Source organism: Cydia splendana, chromosome 11 (genome assembly GCF_910591565.1).
Source record: "Cydia splendana chromosome 11, ilCydSple1.2, whole genome shotgun sequence".
Classification (NCBI taxonomy): Eukaryota; Metazoa; Arthropoda; class Insecta; order Lepidoptera; family Tortricidae; genus Cydia; species Cydia splendana.
Genome location: NC_085970.1, coordinates 8,624,819 through 8,650,489, shown reverse-complemented (window position 1 = coordinate 8,650,489; position 25,671 = coordinate 8,624,819). Strand labels below are relative to the sequence as shown.

Genomic DNA, 25,671 nt, shown 5'->3' with positions numbered 1-25,671 from the left:
GAAAGATCTAACAATATTTTTTTATGAAATGCATCACACATTATAATCATCAATTAAAAAACAATAATTTAGTGCCGTAGCTAATTTAAACTGATCTCGAATAGCTCCGTTAATGTCAGCCAGATGTCAGCTGTTGCGTTTGACATTCCTCTACGTACGAGGATTTCGTAAAAATCAATAAACAAACCAGTTATTCTGCGCTCTACTTATTACGAATTTCGGTGTATATTAAATTAAAATGTTGTTAAAAAGAAATTTGTTAGAATTTGCAACTCTTTTTTCGTGTGGCGTATGTGTTATTTGCATATTTCTCAACTGCGTGACGAACATATCCCCAATTACCGGAATATGGTTTCCCTTGTACGTTATTTTAGTATTTATCCTCTCAATATCGTTTAGTTTTAAGTTCATCCAGTGGTTATTGCATATGAACAAGCCTATTAAATATGACTTAGAAGGTTTATTCAAGGATTATCCCCAATTTATATTTCTAAAACGGTTTTTACCGCAAGCCAAGAAGAGGGTTAGATCTCCTGATTTTGAAGAAGGTAAGGAATATGACACGAATGAGCTGAGTGTGATTTCGACTGTGCTGCAGAAGAAATTGGTGTCGTCATGGTATGAGCCGTATATTTCACAAGAAATTGGATTTCCGTTTGCCTGCAAGCATTTGCTGGATCAAATGATTGAAAAAACTTTCAAGGTATGTCCTAAATATTACTAACATTAATACAATTGACATTGTGTTGTAATCTGCACCTATCCAATAAATTTACTAGACTAAGTTGAGGTAAAATGTTGTGAAAATTGAATGAGATTCTATTTAGCAATAGTATTGCAAAATTGTTAATTATAATGAAACAAATACTGAGTTTACATGACATCAAGAAATACAAATGGTAAATTATTTAAACAGTGGGTTTGGTAAAAATTTATTATAAACTCCATTTACTGTGGGATACCCAGTGTTTGGAAATCCTACACCATAATGTTGTACAGTGGTCTCCAAAACTATGGCTGTCTGGCAATTCAGCATGCAAAAAGTGCCTAATTTCATACAATCCAGCCCATTAAAAGTAAGAGGCTTAGTGGTCCTGAAAATAAAAAGGTGATAAAATTTAATACATTCTCCATTCAATTTTTTTTTACTTTTATAGATCTGCAATAAAATTGAAACCAAAGACGTATTTATAGACACCTGCTCAATATTAACCAGCCACTTAAGAGAGTACAGAAAAACTCTGAAAAGACATGAAAAATCACCGACAAGCTCTATAGAGTCCCTTTACAAGAAAACTCACCCAATATTTGAAAAGAAACTTGAGTCGGGTGAACACTGCACCAATATTCTAAGGATTATATTAAAAGATCTTGTCCCTTGGGAGCTTTGGGACACGCCACATTCTGAATTACTAGTCCGTATCTTGTCTAAAAAGCTTGATACTTTTATTGATGGTACATTAGCAGATCCTGTTTGGATCAATGATAAGTTGTTGAATATCATAGATAAAGCAGAGATTGAAGAAGTAGTTCAGACAGTAGAAGAGCTGGAGGTAGTGGAGAAGGAAAGTGAGACGACAATTGAATCAGTATTGTCTACAATTGCGACTAATAGTGCAGCACCTATTTTACAAAGAGGTAAGTTTGATTTTATTTATACCCAATATACTATTTTTTCCTCATCATTATTAACTTAAGAGATATTCTCGTGTTGGTGGAGTATCTTCCAGCTTTCCACCTATATTCCTATCTTGTGCCAGCTCTGTGACTTTTTGATTCGACATGACCCCTACTTTTTCTTTCACTTGTTAATAAAAGCTGCATCTGGGTTTTCCTCTACTCTGCTTGCGTCCTATCCAGGCTGATAGTTTTAAAGAAGAGGTTGTTTCGTACTAAGTGTCCAATCATTATTCCGTGTCTATTTGCAATAGTGTTCAGGATAGCTCTCCTTTCATTCAATCTTCTCAGCACCTCCTCATTCGTTATCTTGTCTCTCCAAATAATGCCTTCCATACGCCTCCAGCACCTCATTTCCATACACCTTCAGCACTACATTAGATTTTTTTTTTTCTAGAAATAGTAATAGAATTTTTAAAACTGTTAATTATTCTGATTACCTTATGAACTAGGTCAAATGTAAATTACGATTAGCTTCTCATAAGCCTATCGTAATTGTTAGGCTAATTAAATTTATTTGGTATCATTAACTTTCACTGCAGATAAGAGAAAATTTTTAGTACTTAAATAGTTTTGGTTTAGTTTTTTTTTAGTAAAATCTTGAAATAAGAAATCTGTCACTGGGAACCCTGTCTGTACCTACGAGTAATGTGTTATAATTTACATACATTTTTGGATTTACATATTTATACACTACATTCACTTTTCAGGAAAAAGCCTAATTTTAGCTTCTCTTATAAATTATTCAAAATTTACTACACTACTACAGTACTAGTATGGCGCTCTGAATGCAACAGATCAATTGTTTTTTGATCTTACTATTCACATGTTCATAGATATTACTGAAGATCTCAGCACACCATTCCCGGACACAAAAGCAGTGATAGAAGGTGCTGCGATGCTACCCTCAGCAGACGGTCCGGTGCTGCGCCAGCGCCGCGGCCGCCAGCGAGAGGTCAAGATCTATGACCGTATTGTTGAAGGTAAACCTCTACATCATTCATACGGACATCTCGTACGACGTAACAAGACTTGGCGTCTCCGTCCGTCGTATAAGTGAGAACTAACAAATGTGTAAGTTGCGGATGATTATAAAAAAAATGGAAAGGTTCCCGGAAATTTTAGGACAATTTCACAAACAATCAAACGAAACTCGTTTTGTAAATGAAAAATTTCGATACTCATACAAAAATAAGAAGTTCCTGTTTCGCAGTTTTGGGAACTTTTCCACGACACATCTTTAGGTACGCTAATGGGCTAACCTTTACTAAGACTGTGCGGCAGAGCGGCGAGGTTACACGGAGCGGGTGTGCCGGTTAACGAAAAATTGTATGAGCAACGATAACTGGAGCGGACGCGTGCGACGCATTTTACCTAAAATTTTACCAGTGTGCGTGCACCCACTCCGTGCACCCGCGTCAGCTAGCGGACGCCCTTACTAAATATGATAGATAATTAATAAGTAATAACCTTATTTGTATTCCGTGCTTACTTTTATGTAGAACTATTTATACAGCGTTTACACAATCGAAAAAGTGGCGAGTTTAAGAGCGTTTTCTCATTGTCCGATCCGATATCGGGGGGGAAGTAAAGTGCAAGATATATGTGTTTCTCTGTATTTATTTATGCATTTAATAAATCATTATTACTAAAAAACGATAAGTAACGCAAAAAAGGCGGACTTAATGCCAATGGCACTCTCCTGCAGCTGTTTTTGTCATAGGCGCCTTCCGACATCCGATATCAGAAAGGCGGTTTCGATAAATTCAGCCATGTCGGAGCCCCCCGTCAGGTGTCGGACCAATAATATTTATAGTGTCCGACCGAAGGTTCGGTTTCGGCCAGTTTCGGCCAAAAAATCATGTTTCGGCTGTAGTTTCGGTTTCGGCCAAAAAACGGCCGAACCTTTCGGCCGGGCCGAAACTTACGAAATGGTACTTCGGACAAAGACCAAAAGTTGGGGAATAAGTAGGACAACAATATTAATACATATCTACATATACTGATTCATGTATAGGTACAGAAATTAATTGGTTTATTATAAAACACAATTCCACTAATGAGAGCGCCACTGGACGGTCGACGCAGTCTTAAGAGGCTGTCAATACTTATAACGCGCACACTGTCTAATTGTATCGGAGTGAATGAGATAGCACTGTCGCACGTAGCCGTTGGCCGAGTATCAGCTCGGCTCGAGTCGAACGCTGTCTTTTTCGCTCTTATTCAGTCATTTTTCTATCTACCTCTAATAGCAAATTTTAAGCGAGGCTAAAGGCTACGCTCAACTAGGGCCGCAAAGTTGATTTTCTCAATAGTTAATATTTTGCAAAGCTGAACAGCTGACTATTGATTAAAACGAAGAAAAAACCCTTAAAAGTGTCCCCAGTACAGTTTTTCATACGAATGCTCGACCTTAGCCTCACTTTTTTACCTCAATTTACCATTGGTTTGTGCTCCACATGTCCTCTACTTTAGCTTAGCCTTTGGCCTCGCTGCGCCATGCTCGGCCTGCGGTCTCGCTTTTTAATACAATGGACATTGGTTGGAGTCTGTGCTCAACTACTTATCCTAAAGCCTGAAGCACGGCTTTGACTTCGCATGAAAGTTCGCCTCACTGGGGCACTTCGGACTTTTAGGCCCAGGTGTAGATCGGTACCCGGCCTTGCGATATTGTTAACAAAAAATTTCGCGCTCGCTGCGCTCGCGTTTTTGGTTGCTTTTTTGGTTGACCCTGTATTTACATGTTAGCTTGACTGGTAAATTAATAGAGTTGGACCAAGAAGATTCTGCAATGATTTTGATAGCATACGCAGTGCTACTAGTGCAAATGTTATTTATACGTCATCATTTCATAGAAGTTTTGACGTTTAAAGTAACACTTGCACTGCATGTCTTATCAAAATCGTTGCAGAATTATCTTGGTCTAACTCTAGTAATTTTCTTAAAAAACTGCTTAAGTAACATCAATTTCAAGGACATTGGGTGTTGACAGCCCCATAATATGTGTGTAAAAGCGGTTTTATCAGATTTTTTCAACGATTTTAACAAGTCTACAAAAGTTTCGGTTTCGGTTTCGGTTTCGGCCGAAACTAGAGCCAAAGCCGAACATTCGGTTTCGGTTTCGGTTTCGGCAAAAAAACATGTTTCGGTCGGACACTAAATATTTATTACCATAATGCATATTGTAGTGTGCGTGACCGCTAAAGACGGCGCCCGGGCGCGCTCCCGCGGCCTGAATACGTGGATGTAGGATCCTATATCCGATATCGGATCGGACAGTGTGAAAACGCTCTAAGGATCATTTTTGCATTTCGACCTGAAGCTTACAATTAATTTTGCTCAACAGGCAGCGTAAAAACCTGGGACACGGATATGGACCTACAATGCATCAGCATGGGCCAGGACCTGCTAGCGAGCTTGGACGGCGGCGTGGTAGGCCGCCTGTGGCCAGACCCCGAGCCGGTGGACCATAGTCCCCCCGACACCACCAGCAAGGACCTGCCTCTCTGGTTTGGTAAGAGACTACACAGACACCGCATTACATAGACACTAGGAATCCTCTAGACGGAGTTTAGAGCAATTATGTCATGCAACCGATGATGCCAAAAATGCGGGGGTGCGCGGGATGAGGTGAGCGAAATCCCGTGCTGTGATTGGTCCGTTCAAATACACGGACGTCACACAAAGACACTTCGACTCGAACATGGAGTAAAATTACCGTATGCGTGGCAGAGGGGGTAGCGCGACTATGCTAAGTCTGGAGGATGTTTTGTCTGTGCCGCATTATGATGCGTTTACAAAGATCGCGAGGTCCCCACACATAGGTTCCATTTTACTGGTAAAATGCAGAGATGTGACTTATTTGAAATACTTGTATTTAAAATGCAAATACAAAATGCAAAATACCTATTTTGTATTTTGTATTTAAATACCTTTTGAAGAAAACTATTTTGTATTTTATTTGAAATAGTTTTTGGGGCCTATTTTCTATTTTCAAAATACAAAATACTTTATACTAGGTAATGTAGGTCGGAGTTAAAATCCTGGCAACCAACTCTCTCTCATTCTTTTAACATGGAACTGTTGAATCTGTTTAGTAACGTCGCACATGACCACAAGCGTAGCGAGTGGTTAAAAAAGTAGAATCTTGAGTGTTGCGAGGGTCAAGGCACGAGAAGTGAACAAACTTTTCTGCCCCGGTGAAACACAAACGAGACGTTTTCATCACACCAACGAGAGGCATTATACTAGCTGTAAAACACAAATTTAAATTAATGCTTTAAAAATTGGCCGTTAAAACCCATCATCCATCCATCCTACCGGATAATATGAGCAAATAACTAGAAATTTGCACTTAAGATAGAGGACTGATTGACACACTGTTTTCAAAGAATAAAGAGAGTCTTTTCAACTCGGTAATTCCGAGTAATACTTTTTAATTCAGACTAGGTATTCACTATTCAGAGTACCTTTTATCGCAAAGTACTTGTATTTTTAAAAAGTATTTTGAAAATACCTATTTCGTATTTTGTATTTTAAATACAAATTCAAAAACTATTTTGTATTTTGCATTTGAAATAGTATTTCAAGGAAGTATTTGTATTTTGTATTTAAATACTTTTTATAAAGTATTTTTCACATCTCTGGTAAAATGTTACGATTTGGCACAAACGAGTTATATTTTACACCATTTTTTACAAGCTTTTATTTAGTTTCACCTGTCCCGTTGTCTGTCTGTCTGTCGGTCTGTAATCAAATCATACAAGTTACATTTGATCCACTTCCCGGTTTCCGATTGAGCTGAAATTTTGCATGCATGTATAAATCGGATGACAATGCAATATTATGGTACCAACGAGCTGATCTGATGATGGAGACAGGACGTGGCCATAGGAACTCTGCGATGAAACAACGCTAATTGTGTTAGGGGTTTTTAGAATTCTCTCGATGAGTATTAGTTGTCTGTCGTAAGAAAAGTACAGTCAGCGATAAAAGCTTGTACCAAAAATGAAATTTTTGCCAAAAACTTATTACTATAATAATAGCTTAATATCCCAGCTAGTCACACCCCCAAAGCTAAATTTTAGTTAATATTTTTTGATTTACACGAGTGCTTTACACGAGCGCGTGCTCTATCGCACGCGCGATATTACGTTGTGTGAGCGAGGCAGGGATATAATTATGTGCGTGCGATAGAGATAGGAAATGCTGGGTCAATGTACGAAATTCTTAGTGCTTACCGTCCCTACTTTATGCTGTTTCCGTACGTGACATCGTTGCATATTATCGTATTCTACCTTCGCTTGTGTGTGTTGCGTCTATAAGATTACTTTGTTTGTGAGGTGCTGTGTAGACCAAGCACATGATTGACGCGACAGTGTCTTGCCGTGAGATAGACTGTCTTTTTCTAACTGTATTAATTAAAGAGGGACGGGTAGTCTATCTCGCGGTGAGATACTGTCGCGCCAATTATGTGCTAGCCCGGCTGAGGAAAACGCGCAGCTTTAAAATGTTTTGCTCTAAAATTAACTTTTTTTCAGGCGAAGAAGAAACACTAGATCTAGAACGAGATAGCCCACCAAAAGACAGCCCAGTTAAAAAAGAGCACAGCCCGAAACCAGTGGAACTGCTGAAGGAGTTGCAGCACTCGGCCAAGACCAAGATAGGAGACCTACAGGTCCCCATACCTTCACTAGATGTCCGGCCCAATGTTAGTCCACGCACGTTCTGTCGCTTCTCTACGCTTAAGATCGGTTGATCGGATTTATTTTATAATAGCGACCCGCCCCGACTTCGCACGGGTTAACAAATTATACACCTAAACCCTCCTCAAGAATCACTCTATTGATAGGTGAAAACCGCATGAAAATCCGTTTAGTAGCTTTTGAGTTTATCGCGAACAAACATACATACAAAAAACAGACAGACGCGGGGACCTTGTTTTATAAGGTGTAGTGATAGTGACAAGATTTACCTTCGAAGTCTATTTAATTTATCTTTTGTTTGCAAGCTCTTGAGTATTTTTAATCCACGACGCAAAAAGGGGGGTGTTATACGTTTGACACCAATGTCGGTTTGTGTGTCTGTTTGTGGCATCGTAGCTCTCAAACGGATGATTTCAATGCGGTTTTTACGTGAAAGCGAGTTTCCTTGCGATAGTTCTTGGCTATTTTTGATAAAAATCGATCCAGCAGTTTGAAGAGTATCAGTTATTTTCCAAAATGATGTAAGGTATTTTTGGTATACATAAGTAAAACTATTTTGTTTTTATTTGTACCTAAATGAGTAGGGATTTTATTTGTTTTATTTTAGTTATTACTCCGATATGGCCTAAGATGCCTACGCAATTATTTATCAAGCAGATAGTCAGATACATCTGCGAGCGATACTTCAATTTTTTTAAGTAAACATTAATCCGATTGACCGATCTCTCTTTTTCTTTCCTAAAGCTGAATCCAAAAAGTTACTGTGAGCGCGTGCAAGTGCATATCGGTATCTAAATAACTGTCCGTCTGTCCGTATATCTGTACCGTCAACCGGGGTGAATAGGGATGGCGGGGGTGAATAGGGATAAAACCTGGAAAGTGATTTACCTGACAATTTCTTTAAAACTACCCACACCAAATGTATCATACAAAATCTACTAATATTTTCAATCGTATGACAGTGTAGGTAGTTTTTAAGAAATAATCAATGAATCTCATTCCAGGTTTTACCCCTATTCACCCCCACCATCCCTATTGACACATACATATTTATGAGAGCTTTAGCGATACTTAATATCCTTATATATTTGAATGCACAACTTTCACAATGGCTTTTTGTGTAAACTATTACCACAGACAACTGAACTAATAGAATGATCAATGGAAAGTCACATAAATGGAAAAATATGTAATACAATAGTTTTTTTTAATCAGTATCTCTAATACCATCATATTTCACGCGTTATCCCGGCATTTTGCCACGGCTCATGGGAGTCTGGGTACTAATACTAAATATCTCTATCAATTTGGCGCAATTAAATTGATTTAATAATGATACGATTTTGACTTTCTACGACTACGTATTAGTTTAGTTTTCCCTTGAAACAGAAACGGGCATATTATGAATCACTTATCGAGCATGATATGACATATTATAATGTCTTATCGTGCGCGATTACCGCAACCATAATACGCCTGCTATATCTACTTAACTATTACGTAAATGCAGTGGATGGGGTATCTTAAGCTCGCTACAGGTCACACGGTATTTCCCTAAATGTGTTGAATGTCCCTTGAATGTTCCATGTCCGACTGGCATGATTTGCATTGCATGGAGAGGTAATAGAATATAATTGCACGTCCTCGACACATAGGTTACATAACTACCTATGAATGTATATGTGTGAACAATGATTGTCTGAGTTATTATTAAATTTAATAGTAGAAGAGATGTAGTCTTTACCACTAAAGAAGGGACGCTTTGCATGAGGAACTTCGTACATTGACCTACATATCCGCCCGATCCTGTCACTATCGCACGCGCATAATTATATTGCTGTCCTGCTCGCATACAGGGCCGTCATAAACTATGCTGGGGCCTTAAGGACTTAAGAATTTGAAGCCCTTTTGGAAAGTAAAGAAAGCTAATTAAACTAACATTTTTCTACTATGATCTTCTATTTATTATGGGTAATCAAATATCCTGTTACTGTCTGTTCTTCGGGGCCCCCCGAGGATGGAGGCCCTGGGCACGGGCCCCGTGTGCCCTTATGGTAAAGACGGTACCGCTCGCATAGTGTCATTGCCCGCCCGCATCATGGGCGGGACAGCAATATGATTACGCGCGTGCGATAGAGATAGGAACAGGTGGGTCAATGTACGAAATTCCGCGTGCTAAGTGTCCTTTCTTTAGATTGGTTGTGGTTTGTGGTGTTTTGTACTGTTGGTAATGCAAAATTAATCTTAAGTGTTGGGTGATAAGGGTAACTTTTCTATACCTCGTTTTTTAAAATTAAAAGATGTCACTACTTTTGAGGTTATAAAATCTTGTAGGTAATCTGAAAAAAGGGGCATAGTAAGACTGCGAATACAGCCACATTTGGGCGCACGAATAAGTCCGCTGTTGGTGTCAATGTGAAATGATTCGTATGTGTTGGGTGATAAGGTTTGGTGTCGCAGGACGAGGCCGCGGGCATGATGGAGGGGCTTCTGGACTTCGGGATCGCTGGGCTGAAGAAAGGATTGCGGTTCACAGGCCTGAGTGACGATTCGCAGGTAAATAACTCATGTAAAATACTGTCATGGTAAATTATGTAGCTACAGTACATTTACTGGTAGTAAACTTTCGACAGAAGATTATTCTGGCGTTAGTTCAGTCCATCATTCCATTCGAATTTTGACTGATGCCAGAATGATGGATAATGGACATGGTTAGTCGATCAGTCCAGACTGATAAAATTACGACAATAGACTTCGTTTACACGCTAATTCTGGCGATGGCGTCAGTTCCGTCCATCATTCCATTGTTGCATGGACTGTGACTGACGCGAGAATGACACAAAGAGGTTACACGATCAGTCTCCTATCAGTTTTCTGTCATTCAAAACGGACTGACGAATATTATCAAAAAAATTAAATTTTCATCAGTTCAGACCATCAGTCCGTGTGTTACACGATAATTCTCCCGTCATTCTGACCAGAATGATGGACTGAACTGACGCCAGAATTAGCGTGTAACCGATGTCTTAGAACGCCATTTGACTTTGTTCATTATTCTTTCACTGATATGTATTAATATTAACTTAATGACCTTAATATTAACGCCATCTACTCGAGACTAAGCCAAGTTATGGTGCAATCTTTTCAAGCGATGGCGCCATAACCTTTGGGCTACAGTCGAGTAGATGGCGTTAATTTCAATATTTAACAAATATAACACATATCAGTGAAAGAATAAGGATCAAAGTCAAATGGCGTTCTAACTGTTTAATCTTCTGTCGAAAGATGGCAGTAAATTTACAGTGGCTACATAATATACTTTGACAATCCGCCTCTATACACTCTATTCTCTTTGCCCCAAGCAAAATAAACTATGTTTCTCTTACCTACCTGACCTATTTTGTATTGCGATACATACATATTTTGTATTGCGATATTAGAATTGTAAATTCGAGTCTCAAATATTCACCTTTTACATACTGTTTGCGTATGTCACCAGGACAAGTCACCATCACATCTGAAGGCCAGGAGCGAGCGGAATTCGCCCACGGAGAACAGAAAGCTGGTCCAAAGGGAACCTATCATTTCGTCTGTCATACAAAGAGGTCGGTGCATTTAATCTTTAGGGCCACCCCACATTAGCGTCTTTCGAACGTCGGCGTCTTGCCAGCGTCTTGTCAGCGCCTGCACAGTGTTCTTGTCCTGACGCGTGCGCTGACAAGACGCTGGCAAGACCAGGGGTGCGAAACTCCTCGCTTCGGGCAAACTCGGCTCCGTTCGTCTCAGCATTGCTCCGCGCAATTATTAGGGTTGACTCAACTTGACGTCCCGTTGCGTGTACGACCACAGATAAGATAATGGCTTGAATTTTGACAACCCTAAATAGCCGAAAGGGATAGCGCCATATATTAGAAAGGGACAGCATGATTCGATCCTGAACCGCTGTCAAACTTCGGTTTTGTAGGAAGTTTCCTTTCTGTACGGTAGTACTATTATTTATTCTGTGGCTAGACGCCAACGTTCGAAAGACGTTAGAGACGCCGCGTCGTCTCTGGCGTCGCCGTTACGCGGGCGCTGGCAAGACGACGACGCTCGAAAGACGCTAGTGTGAGGTGGGTGCAGTCAGCAGTTTTTGAAAAACTGTAGCGCTTTCTTGGATCATAATACGGTTGCCAAAAAATGTGAATAGCCATCTTGAGGTCTTTCTCTAGTAACTTCATCGATTCTAAACCTGATTAAACAACTTCCGCTCGATAGAATAAAATCACGAACATAGGTCTAAAACGGACCATAAAAAAAATTGGACATTTGCACAAAATTTACATGAAAATTGCTTCTATAAATGCGTAATTTTGATGGCTTGTTTCATACTATTGTTGTTCATTCTAGTAATTTAAACTTTGTAAGAGCGTGTGACTTTCAATCCGGAGGTCGCGGGTTCAGACCCCGGCTCGTACTAATGAGTTTTTCGGAACTTAAGTACGAAATATCATTTGATATTTGCTAGTCGCTTTTCGGTGAAGGAAAACATCGTGAGGAAACCGGACTAATCCCAATAAGGCCTAGTTTCCCCTCTGGGTTGGAAGGTCAGATGGCAATCGCTTTCGTAAAAACTAGTGCCTACGTCAAATCATGATTTACGACTACTAATCAAGCACTAGTTTTTACGACTACTAATCCCATGGGATTAGTTGTCAAGCGGACCCCAGGCTCTCATGAGCCGCGGCAAAATGCCGGGATAACGCGACGAAAAACAGCACAAAATAACAATACAGACTAGTGATGTGCCGACTATTGATTTGGCCGACTAGCCGACTAGCCGACTAATCGGCGCTCGAATGGCCGATTAGTCGGCCGACTAGTCGGCTAGTCGGCCAGATCGTTGGTTTCGTATCGTTCAGGTGAAAAACAATAGTTTTAGTCCTTTGGTTGCGCTATTTCATCATATTAGCTTCTCTACAGCTTCAAGGACCTATCACAAGAATTCTCGTTCAATTCCTGTCTTTCTTTTATTTTGCGATCCTGAGCAGATCGTCAGTACAGCTTGTAGGAGGTATTTCCAAGGCTCTATTTCCCGTACGTAGTCGCCAGTTAAGAACCTATCCCCTGTGGTCAGCGTCTTTACGATCAACGTGCCCTGTCTAAGTCTCTAAATTTTGCAATAACATTAATAGTTCGCCATAGCTCCACCATAAAAAAAAAACAAATCCATACTATCCATACTAATATTATGAAGGCGAAAGTGTGTCTGTCTGTCTGTTACCTCTTCACGCTTAAGCCGCTAAACCGATTTAGTTGAAATTTAGTATAGAGATAGTTTTTATTCGGAAATCATCCCTGAAGAGTGCAAAGGGGGGTGGAATTGAAAGAGTTAATGAAACGCCTAATAATTGAAGTAAGCAATGCGCGAATTGAATGATTCCTATTAGCATTATCCAGGCGCTATACCTACGAGTACTTTGGCTTTTGTCACTAATTCCACGCAGACAAAGTCACGGGCTAAAGCTAGTACTGAATAATAATAAAATTATTTAACTATCGAACTTGCCCATGGAATTACACGAGAATCAGTAGAGATCGACCTGTAGAGGAAAACACCATCCCACCAACATACGATAACGATCAAACGGTCAATTATATGAACAAAAGTTTTCGTATGCACCCTGAATAGGTAAATATATATTTTAGTAAAATAGACATAAAACATATGGTAAATATTGACTGTTGATTTCTTTTTTTTTCTGTTTTTCTTGCACTAATAAAGTGCCGACTAATCGGCCATTTTTGCCGACTAGTCGCCGACTAATCGCCGACTACAAATGTGGCCGGATAGTCGGCTTTCCCGAATAGTCGGCGACTAGCCGGTACATCCCTAATACAGACCACAAAATTATATATGTAATGCAGGGTGCTAAGCTACTATAATAGTTTTGCTTACTGTACCTAATGGTGGTAACTGGGCAACTAACACATCAATCCTAATATTATCCGTGTATTCATTTTTGCTAATTTATACGTTGCAGAAGACAATGGAGCATGCGTGGTTCCCTCACTAGTAAAGCAACATCGTGTGGTGTCGCAAGACAGCGTGGTGCGTATTTATTAAATACATAGTTAATTATTTAGCGTGTGCGTGCGTGTGCGTGTGCGTGTGCGTGCGTGCGTGCGCGCGCGCGCGCGCGTGTGTGTGTGTGTGTGTGTGTGTGTGTGTGTGTGTGTGTGTGTGTGTGTGTGAGAGAGAGAGGTCTTAAGATAAACCAATGCAATATTATGGAGAAAAGTGATTTCTTTGACAAAAAAATTTTTTTTTTATGGTGCTGCTAACGCATAATTTTTGTAGACATTTGGAAATTCATCATCATATATTTAAGAGTGTGACTCTTGTCGGTGGAGCAATTTCCATGTTTGGCGGTCCTCTGCCTTCTCTTTGACAGCCTGATACGACACGACGTTGATCTTTTCCTTTATTTGATCCATGTACGCTCTCCTTGGAAATTAAGCACATCAATTTTAAATTAGCCGTCAGCACCGAAGCCAATACCGCACGCCCCTTTGCCGACGGACTCTCCGGAGCCGGAGTACGAGGAGGCCGCTGACCTGTCCGCCAGCATCGCCAAGCTGCGCTCGCTGCTGCAGCGGCAGGGCAGCCCGGATAACAACGGCTCCGGACAGAGGTGCCTACCGGTTGATACTAGCTTAATATCCGGGATATAGGACGAGTTGCACCCACACAGCCACAATAGGGATGATGACACATGTTGAATTTTATAACAAAATCTAGTAAAATAGATAGCAAATGAGCAATTTATTACATATTGTGGATATTAAAAAAAAATATGGAAATAATACAAAATAACACCTGAAAGTTTCAAAATTTATGTTTTTTTTTTTAACTTCTAAAAACGAAATAATTAAGAATACGAGGGTTGCACTGAAAATATCGGGAATAGAGAAAACTGTCGCATCTAGACGGTCAATCTTTATTTTAATACATACTTAAACTCAAACTGACCACGCATATAAATTTTCTTTTGAAAGTAATCATTCTGTAATGCATACGGCTCATAATCCCAAAGTCCTTTTTGTATGGCGATTTTGGGGCCTTAGTGGTTTTGTATGAAATTCGTGGAGTAGCCAACGGAATTGAAGTTTTTTTACATATATATATATATATAAAAGATTTTTTTACTGTTGTCATATGAATATTTAGGAATGTCGAAATCTGCCGATATGCAACTTTTTTGGCAGTCTTTTTAATTAACAGCACAAATGCGATTTTAATTTTTGACGTCGCTTTGGAATGACATGCTTCTTTAAGATCACCCATGGGATAAAATGAAAGTGACTTTCATATTTAATTTTAACTGCAAACGAGCGTACGATGAACTCTAGTTCATAAAAAAATAACAGAAGCCCATTGTAACTTTTATTTGTTCGCTGAGGGCATATTGAAAACCGTTTAAAAATATGATCCGAAAAATCACTTGGCCAAAAATTCAAATAATGTTCGACATACAATTTTCAAATTGCCAGTAATTCTTAAATACAAATGACAACCAAATGGAATATACCTTAAAAGTTTTATAAAGAGTTACATTTTTATAAATTATATGCCTGTTTCTATTATGTTATTTCTAAGTGTCCCATTCCCGAATCTTTCAGTGCGACCCTCGTACCATTAGATTCCTCACATTTTATCCAAAAATAGATTGTATAGCAACTATATACATAAACGCAATTTTCTTGTTTTGTTCATAGTGTTCATACTTCAAGACGTCATGGTCACTTATCGTTTTGTTAGGGGCGTTTCGCGAGTGAAGTACGACTGTCGGACTTTGACTATCATTTCTGACTTTTGTATTGCTTTAATGCAATGGGTGCCATATAGACATTTGATCCTGAAAACAAACCTGATTGATTGATACCATCAATGAAAATTTGTCATGTAGCCTATTAACAGACTGATCAACATCACGCACCAGAGATCTATGAAACTTCCCATACAATAAAATTTAGCGAACGCTTTAGCGGTGACAGACGGTTTGATGCAACCGATCCATAGTCAGCTTTTACCCGCTTTTACCCGCATTTGTCTGCGTGGAATTAGTTCCAGAAGTTAGAGTAAATATAGCGTCTGGATAAAATCTAATGGCAATCATTTTGAGAATAATATGCTCAATTGCTTAAATTTTCTCATTTCCATCCCCCTTTTCACCCTCTTTAGGGATGACTTCCCGACATAAAAACTATCCCATGTCCTTCCCCGGGACTCAAGCTATCTCTATGCCAAATTTAAACTAAATCCGTTCAGCGGTTTAAGCGTGAAGAGGTAACAGACAGACACACTTTCGCATTTATAATATTAGTATGGATATGTACCAGGTCGGCAACCCGTTACATCCCGGCCTCCGTAATCTAGTAATGTATAATTTGAGTTCCTTGTCCCATTGAGTAGAGACCATAAATATAGTGTTTCCTCGCAGCGGCGAAGAGGTGGTGTGGGAGGGCGCGGAGGAGACGCGCGGGCGCACGCAGCGCCACCACTCCTCGCGGCCCGTCGACACCGCCACACTCGCCGGTAACATATATTACCAACTTACTATAACAATCTACAATAGGTTATTATTTCGATGAAATTTGCTATATGGGGGTTTTCGGGGGCGATAAATCGATCTAGCTAGCTAGCTAGGTCTTATCTCTGGGAAAACGCGCAGTTTTGAGTCTTTATATGTTTTCCGAGCAAAGCTCGGTCTCCCAGATATTACATGTTTTAAATGTAAAATACAATTGTTACATTTGAGATTTTTATCTAGTTCTGTTAATTAAATGTTACCATATAATAGCATGAAATTTGTATTGATGTAATAAATAAACGAAAAAATAATAGTTACATACTTTTATAGCGTCAATTGTATTGTTTCAGACGAGTACGACATGCAGACCGATAGGAGCTCGTCACCGACGCCCTCCAATAGGCTAGACAAGTGAGTAGTTATCTAAGGGTGGTATTAGTACATTTGTCCAATATCTTTGTCCAATGTCATTGCGTCTCACTCTCTCATTAAGCAAAATGTGAGACAAAATACACATTAGTCAGGTGGAATACGCCTAAGAAAGATTTATATGATATGATAATCTTTTCAGGAGTGAACTTCTTTCGACTGATAATAGTAATAATAGCAAATAGTTAACCAAGGCATGAAACGCCCGGTGTCTGGGACCCCCGGACGGACGTTTTCCACCCCTGTGCCGCACATACGCTCTTATCACAGCTCGTTTCACTCCCATTGTCTCAGAATCTGCAGCAAAATTTTCTGCCCGAATATTCATAAAAAAAATCTTGGAAAGCAAACCTTCCTAGGGTTGAAACATATCACTTTTAACCCGCTTCATAAATAAACATGAGCCACTTTCAGAACATAAGAAATTAACAATAAAACCGGCCAAGTGCGAGTCGGACTCGCGCACGAAGGGTTCCGTACCATTACGCAAAAAACGGCAAAAAAATCACGTTTGTTGTATGGGAGCGCCACTTAAATATTTATTGTATTCTGTTTTTAGTATTTGCTGTTGTTATAGCGGCATCAGAAATACCTCATCTGTGAATATTTCAACTGCCTAGCTATCACGGTTCATGAGATACAGCCTGGTGACAGACAGACAGACAGCGGAGTCTTAGTAATAGGGTCTCGTTTTTACCCTTTGGGTACGGAACCCTAAAAAAGAGAGAAAAGCTCCCAACGGTCGAAACGTGTCACTTTTAACCCGCTTCATAAATAAACCTGAGCCACTTTCTGAACATGAGAAATTAAAAGCTTGTTTCTGTTCCAGATTGTTCCAACGAACGGTGACGGGCGTGTTCAACTCGATAAAAACTGCGGTAGGCGCAGAAGGAGACGAAGTCCTCCCCCAGCAGCCTCTACAGGAGTGGACCTACGTCTGCACCTCTGTCGAACTCAGCGTAAGTACACTGTTCCAACGAACGGTGACGGGCGTGTTCAACTCGATAAAGACTGCGGTAGGCGCGGAAGGAGACGAGGTACTCTCCCAACAGCCTCTACAGGAGTGGACCTACGTCTGCACCTCTGTCGAACTCAGCGTAAGTACACTGTTCCAACGAACGGTGACGGGCGTGTTCAACTCCATAAAGACTGCGGTAGGCGCAGAAGGAGACGAGGTACTCTCCCAGCAGCCTCTACAGGAGTGGACCTACGTCTGCACCTCTGTCGAACTCAGCGTAAGTACACTGTTCCAACGAACGGTGACGGGCGTGTTCAACTCCATAAAGACTGCGGTAGGCGCAGAAGGAGACGAGGTACTCTCCCAGCAGCCTCTACAGGAGTGGACCTACGTCTGCACCTGTGTCGAACTCAGCGTAACTACACTCACTTTATTTCTGCACAATAGGGTATTTGACTGTATTTAAAATAAATTATTTTACACCATGCAAGAAATAAAGCACCAGAAGATCAATATAGAAACGTAGACAGCAGTTATTTGTAGGGTTCCATACGTCAAAAGGAAAAAAAACGGAACCCTTGTAGGATTACTCGTGCGTCTGTCTGTCTGTCTGTCACAGCCCATTTTCTCCAAAAGTACTGGACCAATTAAGTTGAAATTTGGTACACGTATTTATGTAAATTCGTGACCCAAAAACGGACATCCAACGTAAATAAATTAATTTTAAACATGGAAGCCATTTTTGGGGGGTAAATGAGAAAATTAAACAAATAATATTTTTTAAACTATGTCATGTTACATTTACATATCAAATGAAAGAGCTCATTTTGAGAATCTTAAATATATTTTTGTAAGTTATAAATAAATAGTTTAGAAGTTATTTAAGAAAATAGCCAAAAAATGATCATTCCCCCCTTTATCTCCGAAACTACTGGGTCTAAAATTTTGAAAAAATACTTTAATTATAGATGACAGGAAAACCTATTACAAATGTGCAGTCAAGCGTAAGTCGGACTTAATTACTTAGTTTTTGATCCGACCCCTACGGGTTTTTTATAGACATTTCATTCACATAATCCAGTCCAATCCAGTAACTTTGTCGAATTTTGTAACCTTTGTAACATTTTGCGTTTGCGTTAAATCCGGTAGTTCTGATTTTTTGCAGACTTGTTTATGATGTATGAGTGCCTATTTTGAAAAAATATTTTTCACAATAAGAAATAAATGGGCTAAATTGCCCAATATTTAATTTAGTGCAAATCGCCACACTGTGATTGTAAAGGCCAAAATTATCACAAAAATACATATAATTTTCATTTATTGTGCATAAATTAGTTTTTTTGTATGGAAAGGTATAGCGACTATTTCAAAAATGAATTCCTTGTCCCTAACTTATATGAAAATGATATATAACTTGCCCTAGTTGCTAAGAGCAGGAAGAAATATAGCATAGATTGGACCTAGGAAGCCGATCCTTTCCCCCCCTGTTTTGGGGGGTAGGCACGGTACAATCTTGTTGCTACCGGGCCAAATCAGCTTTGATTGATTTTAGAAACAATTGTGCCAACCGGCATCGCCTGAGACAAAAGTGTATACTCACTGCACTTACTTAGCATACGAATACAAGTTCGAAAAAATTATACATTTTGAAAGGCTTTATCTCGGAAAAAAAAAGATGTACATAGACAATTCTAGTGTCTTATTGTAGCAAATTTTGTCTACTTTAAAAACGCCCTAGGAAGTTACTATCAAAAACTAGTACTTTAGGGTTATAATCGCCCAAATCTAAAAAAAAAAAATGCAGTTTATTCGATTTTTGACAAAGTTGCGTTCGACGCTCGAGGTCACAAACTTGGATTATTCATTGGGCCAACATCATAAACAAGCCTGCAAAAAATCAGAACTACCGGATTTGACGCAAAAGCAAAATGTATAATTTTACTGTATTATCACGTTCCACATAAAAAAATACATTGTTAAAAATTTAGTAATGTACGGAACCCTTGGAACGCCACCTTATACTAAAATAAATTCTGTTCATAGGTGAATAGAATTAATTTTTAGTGTAGCCAGTTACTAACAGGTGGCCAGTTACAGGCTCATGACCCTACTGTTGTGTTGTATGCAGGTGGGCGGGGCGGTGGCGCGGCTGGTGGGGTCGCGGCGCGCGTTCTCGCACGTGGACGCGGCGCTGGACTCGCTGGAGCAGCTCGCGCCGCCAGCCACCCACGCACACATAGTGCCCGAGGACTTCGGTAAGGGAACTACTAGACTATTATAAATATTGTGAGGACAGTGAAGTAGGGTAAATTATAGTATTCGTGTGGGGTGGCCACATAGTTCCCGAGGACTTCCGTAAGTCATCTTTTGAGCCTTGGAGTACTTTGTGAGGGCAGTGAAATATAGTTAACGAGCTCTGGGGGGGGCTACAGCCAACGACAAGGTTCGTTCTTTCGTTCGTCTATATGCCTATTTGAGCGATACAGAGGCAAATAGATTGTTTTTATCCCATTGGTGTTCCGGATGTAATTTCAAACTTAGTCGAGCAGTTAGCGTAGCGGGGGAGGGGGGGGGGGGGGGGGGGAGTTGATATCGCCGGAGGGGCATACATTGTCTGTACACTTTAAGCTCCAGGGGGAAGCTGCCCCCCTCTTTTCCTACCTGCCTACACCCATGGCCACGGCTTATGGGAGCCTAGGGTCCGCTTGACAACTAGTCCCAAGAATTGATGTAGGAACTAGTTTTTACGAAAGCGACTCAGGTTACATGGCTCTAACCTTCCAACCCAGAGGGGAAAATAGGCCTTATTGGGATTAGTCCGGTTTCCTCACGATGTTTTCCTTCCCCGAAAAGCGACTCGTAAATATCAAATGATATTTCGTTCCGAAAAACTCATTGGTACGAGCCGGGGTTTGAACCCGCGACCTCCGGATTGCAAGTCGCATGCTCTTACCGCTAAGCCACCAGTGCTTTGCTATTCGTTAGTTTCCATTGTTTATTTAAATAGGTATGTAATGTTGTTATCCAGAGGAGTGGTGCGTGGTGTACGGCGGCGGCATGGGGCTGGCGCAGCTGGCGAGCGCGGCCGGGCTCGCCACCAGCCACGCGGCGCACCGCCTCGCCACGCTGCTGCTCGCCGGTATGTAATGTTGTATACAGAGGAGTGGTGCGTGGTGTACGGCGGCGGCATGGCGCTGGCGCAGCTGGCGAGCGCGGCCGGGCTCGCCAGCAGCCACGCGGCGCACCGCCTCGCCACGCTGCTGCTCGCCGGTATGTAATGTTGTATACAGAGGAGTGGTGCGTGGTGTACGGCGGCGGCATGGCGCTGGCGCAGCTGGCGAGCGCGGCCGGGCTCGCCACCAGCCACGCGGCGCACCGCCTCGCCACGCTGCTGCTCGCCGGTATGTAATGTTGTATACAGAGAAGTGGTGCGTGGTGTACGGCGGCGGCATGGCGCTGGCGCAGCTGGCGAGCGCGGCCGGGCTCGCCAGCAGCCACGCGGCGCACCGCCTCGCCACGCTGCTGCTCGCCGGTATGTAATGTTGTATACAGAGGAGTGGTGCGTGGTGTACGGCGGCGGCATGGCGCTGGCGCAGCTGGCGAGCGCGGCCGGGCTCGCCACCAGCCACGCGGCGCACCGCCTCGCCACGCTGCTGCTCGCCGGTATGTAATGTTGTATACAGAGGAGTGGTGCGTGGTGTACGGCGGCGGCATGGCGCTGGCGCAGCTGGCGAGCGCGGCCGGGCTCGCCACCAGCCACGCGGCGCACCGCCTCGCCACGCTGCTGCTCGCCGGTATGTAATGTTGTATACAGAGGAGTGGTGCGTGGTGTACGGCGGCGGCATGGCGCTGGCGCAGCTGGCGAGCGCGGCCGGGCTCGCCACCAGCCACGCGGCGCACCGCCTCGCCACGCTGCTGCTCGCCGGTATGTAATGTTGTATACAGAGGAGTGGTGCGTGGTGTACGGCGGCGGCATGGCGCTGGCGCAGCTGGCGAGCGCGGCCGGGCTCGCCACCAGCCACGCGGCGCACCGCCTCGCCCCGCTGCTGCTCGCCGGTATGTAATGTTGTATACAGAGGAGTGGTGCGTGGTGTACGGCGGCGGCATGGCGCTGGCGCAGCTGGCGAGCGCGGCCGGGCTCGCCACCAGCCACGCGGCGAACCGCCTCGCCACGCTGCTGCTCGCCGGTATGTAATGTTGTATACAGAGGAGTGGTGCGTGGTGTACGGCGGCGGCATGGCGCTGGCGCAGGTGGCGAGCGCGGCCGGGCTCGCCACCAGCCACGCGGCGCACCGCCTCGCCACGCTGCTGCTCGCCGGTATGTAATGTTGTATACAGAGGAGTGGTGCGTGGTGTACGGCGGCGGCATGGCGCTGGTGCAGCTGGCGAGCGCGGCCTCGTTAGCCGGGCTCGTCCCGGCTTTGGTGTGCCCCGGCTCATGGGAGCCTGGGGTCCGCTTGACAACTGATCCCAAGTACTGGCGTTGCCACTAGCTTTTACCTGACCTTCCAACCAGGACTGATTTTCCAGATAGATTTTCTAACCATTCGCATAGTTTGAATTCTTATTCTTATTTTAATGTAATGTAAATCAATATCGTACAATAAAAATGTCGGTTCTGGCACGACGCACTGTTTTGAGCGCAACACTCCTCGCTTCGCTCGTCGTCGAACCTATCTAGGCTTTATCAAATGACACTTTTCCGTGATTGTGAACGAATGAAATATACCTAGTGACAAATTATTCGAACGGTTAGAAATTCTTTCGGTAAAGGAAGCTATTGAGAAAAACTAAAATGGTGAAAATTGCGAATGGCAGAAATCGCAAGTTGGAAAAAACGATTTTCGGAAAATTGTATCTGCTGCTGTTATAGGTAAAAATGTTCGTCTAGTTTCTAATTTCAAAAACTTTTCACCAGACGTAGCAGAGTCTCTCATCGAGGCGTGGTTAGAAGAACTCGCGTCGTGGCTGAGAAAACAAGTGTTCGTGGTGTTTGAGAAAATGGCCGACGAGGGCAATGACCTCCCGCGGGCACATCTCAGGCCTTACAATCTTGACTATACCTGTCAGGTCGTCATGTCCAAAATACCCGGTAAGTCGCTTTTGCTCGGTCAAGTAATTATTTTAAAGGAGTTACTGACGTAATTTTAGACGAATAATCACTCGCACGCACACATAACGTCTATAACGATTAACGAGTAACCGTCGCGCACTCGCTACAGACGTTGCTCCGATTGAGGATCCTTGAACGGATAGAAACTCGATTAAAATAATTTGTATATGTACTCGTATGTATTAACGGCCTTCTAGCCTAGTCGGTAGTGACCCTGCCTACGAAGCAGGTGGTCCCGGTTTCGGGCAAGGGTAAGGGCGTTATTTGCGTATTCATCACAATTTGTGCCTGAGTTGTGGATGTTTTCTATGTATATAGGTATTTTTATATAATATCGTCGCGTAGTACCCATAACACAAGCCTTATAGAGCTTACTTCGGGACTAGGTCGATATGTGTAAAATTGTCCTATTCGCTCAGTGCATAACTGTGACGCCGCCACAAAATATAAAAATTTTACCTTCCAATAAAATTGGTATTATGTTTCCTTCCACGTCGGATATCTTCATTGAGAGAGCAACGCGATCGTTGACCGATAGGTGCCGCTAGCGTCTATGTAGTCGCTCCGCCCCACACCGTGACGTAGTTCTGCTTCCTTCCTGCCAACCATTGCTCGCTTCACGCTGCTCGCCGCGGCCATGTCATTGTTGAGGAGAAGTACCGTCGGCATAAAAGTAGCCTAGAAGCCTGCCAGGAAGGCATTACTCAGATATCCGACGTGGAAGGAAACATAATACCAATTTTATTGGAAGGTAAAATTTTTATATTATGTGTTCCGTTCCACGTCGGATATCTTCATTGAGACCTGTTTATTATCTCCTGGTGGCGAGTCAGCGGGCGCGCAAGCGTTAGGGCTACACTTACTGTCATAGAACTCAGAGAAAGAATACATATATACGACATATTGCAACCCATGAAATCACAGTGACTCGTTATAATGATACATTACAGGAAATTGAGAATTTAAATTGTAATCCCAGGTTCGAATCTGCCGTTAAACTGGTTTGAGAGATTTCTCATTCGAAATCGCTTCCGAACCGCAGAATCTCGGCGAGTCAGGATCCCAATTAACTTAAGCCAAAATATCGCTAAGTGGATAGTTTTCCAGCCACTTTAGTTATCAAGTACATCGTGGATCGAAAGCAATCGTAGGCGAGGCCGGCTTAGATGAGACTGTGGCTGAAATAAATAAGCGCAGTGTCCCCTAACATTTGTGTAATTCTCGCAAGTTGACGTACCCAGACTACCTACTTACTGGGTCTATACATTATTCCGGAGCTTCTAAGAGTCAAGTCGGTAAGACACGTTATCTGGTTTAGAGCCGAATTTCGGACACAAAATAATAGCGTGAAAGTTAACTATGCAATTACCCGGGCTACAGTGTAGTAGACTAAGGTCATTGACGGTCTGATGCTAACAGCAAATGTGCGGCAGCTCTTCTATCGTACTTCTTCTAACGTACTTAACGTTGTAGGGCTATTCAAATTAGGACAAGTAGATTTCTCGCGTCCCAAGCTGGTGGTTTGGGAGGCGCTGGTCTCGCTATTAATGGCGTTGGAAGAAGGCATAGTGTCCGATAGTGGTTCACATACAGCACTTGTTACAGGCTTATGAACAAGTATCCTTCTGAAAGCTAACATGGACAATAGAAATAGATGTCTGAGATAGCTCGCTACTTCACTGGGTATTAGAGATACCTGGCAGTCGATCTTATTTTTGATGCACCATGAAGACCATTTCTACATTGTGGGCGTACAGGCGGCCTAGACAAGGGGACGATCTAGGGAGTGCTCCCGTTACTGGTTTTCAATACAAACATAGTACCGGAACCGGGAATACCCGGTTCCTCCATATTAGTGAGACAGTGACAGTTGCGTCTCGTTCGCTACGTAGCGTTAGCCCTTGGCATGTTGCATGCGTGCGCCAGTCACGCCAGTAGGTACATCACAGCGGACGTCACTCCTGATCTCGCCAGCTCGGTGTTGGAGCGTCCTATCTGACAGGAGCTACGCCTCATTCTTAAGGTCGTTGACTCGTAAGAGAGGGCGGTCTGATGCTGTGTTCACTAGGACCGCCAGTAAATTGCAAGCTTACCACAGCTGCGTGAAGGCTCTCCTTATCACGCCGTCACAGTAAACAGACTAGGCTGGGAGGTGGAGACATCCATACCAAGTCGTATCACCGGCAGCTGCCAGACGCGACGTGGTAGCAGTTCAGAGTCTGTTAAGAAATACCGTGACACAGTGCGAAGGCTCTCGAAAGCGGAGGCTGGCCAACAGGCCTATCAGGCGAAGATAGTCTCGGCGGCTTCTGGGCGTAGCTGCCACTCGGGCGCGCAGTGACTTCTTGATAAACCGTCGCCCTCGGGGGTTGTACCGACCTGGTAAGTAGCAAGGAACCAGCGCGACCTGTAGACGATCTGCTGGCATCAGCAGTTTTTGCGACAGCCGTGGTAACGGAGGGGATGTAGTGTCGCCGTCGTTTTATGTATACTGTAGTGGTGCGGTTGTATGTTTACACTTCTGTCGTCAGCGCTGCAGATGTGGCCCGTTAACGGTTACTCTTCACTGAAAGGGCCTTACCTCGTACATTGTCTACCAATATTGGAGATTGTAACGGACTGCTTGCATAAGATGAGGGAGGAAGTGGCGCGAGGCTTTCGGCAGCTTCGTGTTGCTGAGGACTGCGAAGGTGTCACCTTCCTCCATGAACTAAAGTTTGCGAGTTTGAGACGGAACAGGAGGCGTTGAGTCTCATTTCTGCGAGAAACTCGGCAGCAAGGCAGGCCTGTATGTCGCGAAAAAGAAAACTTTCAATCGGGGTGTTGTGCCGCGTGTCCCACGTGATGTCTAGGAGCGTGATAGTCTGATTCGCTTTATCCGAAGAAACACCCTATATCGAGCTAGTATAGGGGCATGGTCGCATGCTTTTAAGGAAATCGAACTAATGAAATCAAGTCTAAAATCGATTTTGGCGCTTGCGTAACAAAACTGTTTCGATAAAGTCGAAGACAGACAGATGTAAACTGTTGGAGTCCTCCTGGCCCCTTTCTCTTAGCACCGGAAACTCAAGCTTGTTCAGGCGCAGCGGGTTTATTTATCCCATTTTTTTTATTATGGGCTTGGCGCACGAGAAAGACTTTGTAAGACGGAACTTAAGCTGGAGAGCGCAGGCAAGCAGAGATAATTATGTGAAGTCTGCAGACCTTTTCGATGCC

General features: G+C 42.7%; 1 protein-coding gene across 1 annotated transcript in view; it reads left to right on the top strand.

Annotated features, from left to right (window-relative positions):
- Window positions 1–159: 159 nt before the first annotated feature.
- The window catches only part of LOC134794760 (uncharacterized), a 28,842-nt gene continuing 3,330 nt past the window's right edge, over window positions 160–25,671 (top strand). The window contains exons 1-15 of the mRNA XM_063766543.1: window positions 160–703; window positions 1,158–1,638; window positions 2,514–2,660; window positions 5,024–5,191; window positions 7,218–7,387; window positions 9,843–9,938; window positions 10,882–10,987; window positions 13,406–13,473; window positions 13,902–14,056; window positions 15,866–15,960; window positions 16,306–16,366; window positions 17,214–17,343; window positions 19,471–19,597; window positions 20,371–20,481; window positions 22,261–22,434. Coding sequence (XP_063622613.1) covers window positions 239–703; window positions 1,158–1,638; window positions 2,514–2,660; window positions 5,024–5,191; window positions 7,218–7,387; window positions 9,843–9,938; window positions 10,882–10,987; window positions 13,406–13,473; window positions 13,902–14,056; window positions 15,866–15,960; window positions 16,306–16,366; window positions 17,214–17,343; window positions 19,471–19,597; window positions 20,371–20,481; window positions 22,261–22,434 — 2,554 coding nt within the window. The 5' untranslated portion in view covers window positions 160–238. The remainder of the gene's footprint in view (window positions 704–1,157; window positions 1,639–2,513; window positions 2,661–5,023; window positions 5,192–7,217; window positions 7,388–9,842; window positions 9,939–10,881; window positions 10,988–13,405; window positions 13,474–13,901; window positions 14,057–15,865; window positions 15,961–16,305; window positions 16,367–17,213; window positions 17,344–19,470; window positions 19,598–20,370; window positions 20,482–22,260; window positions 22,435–25,671) is intronic.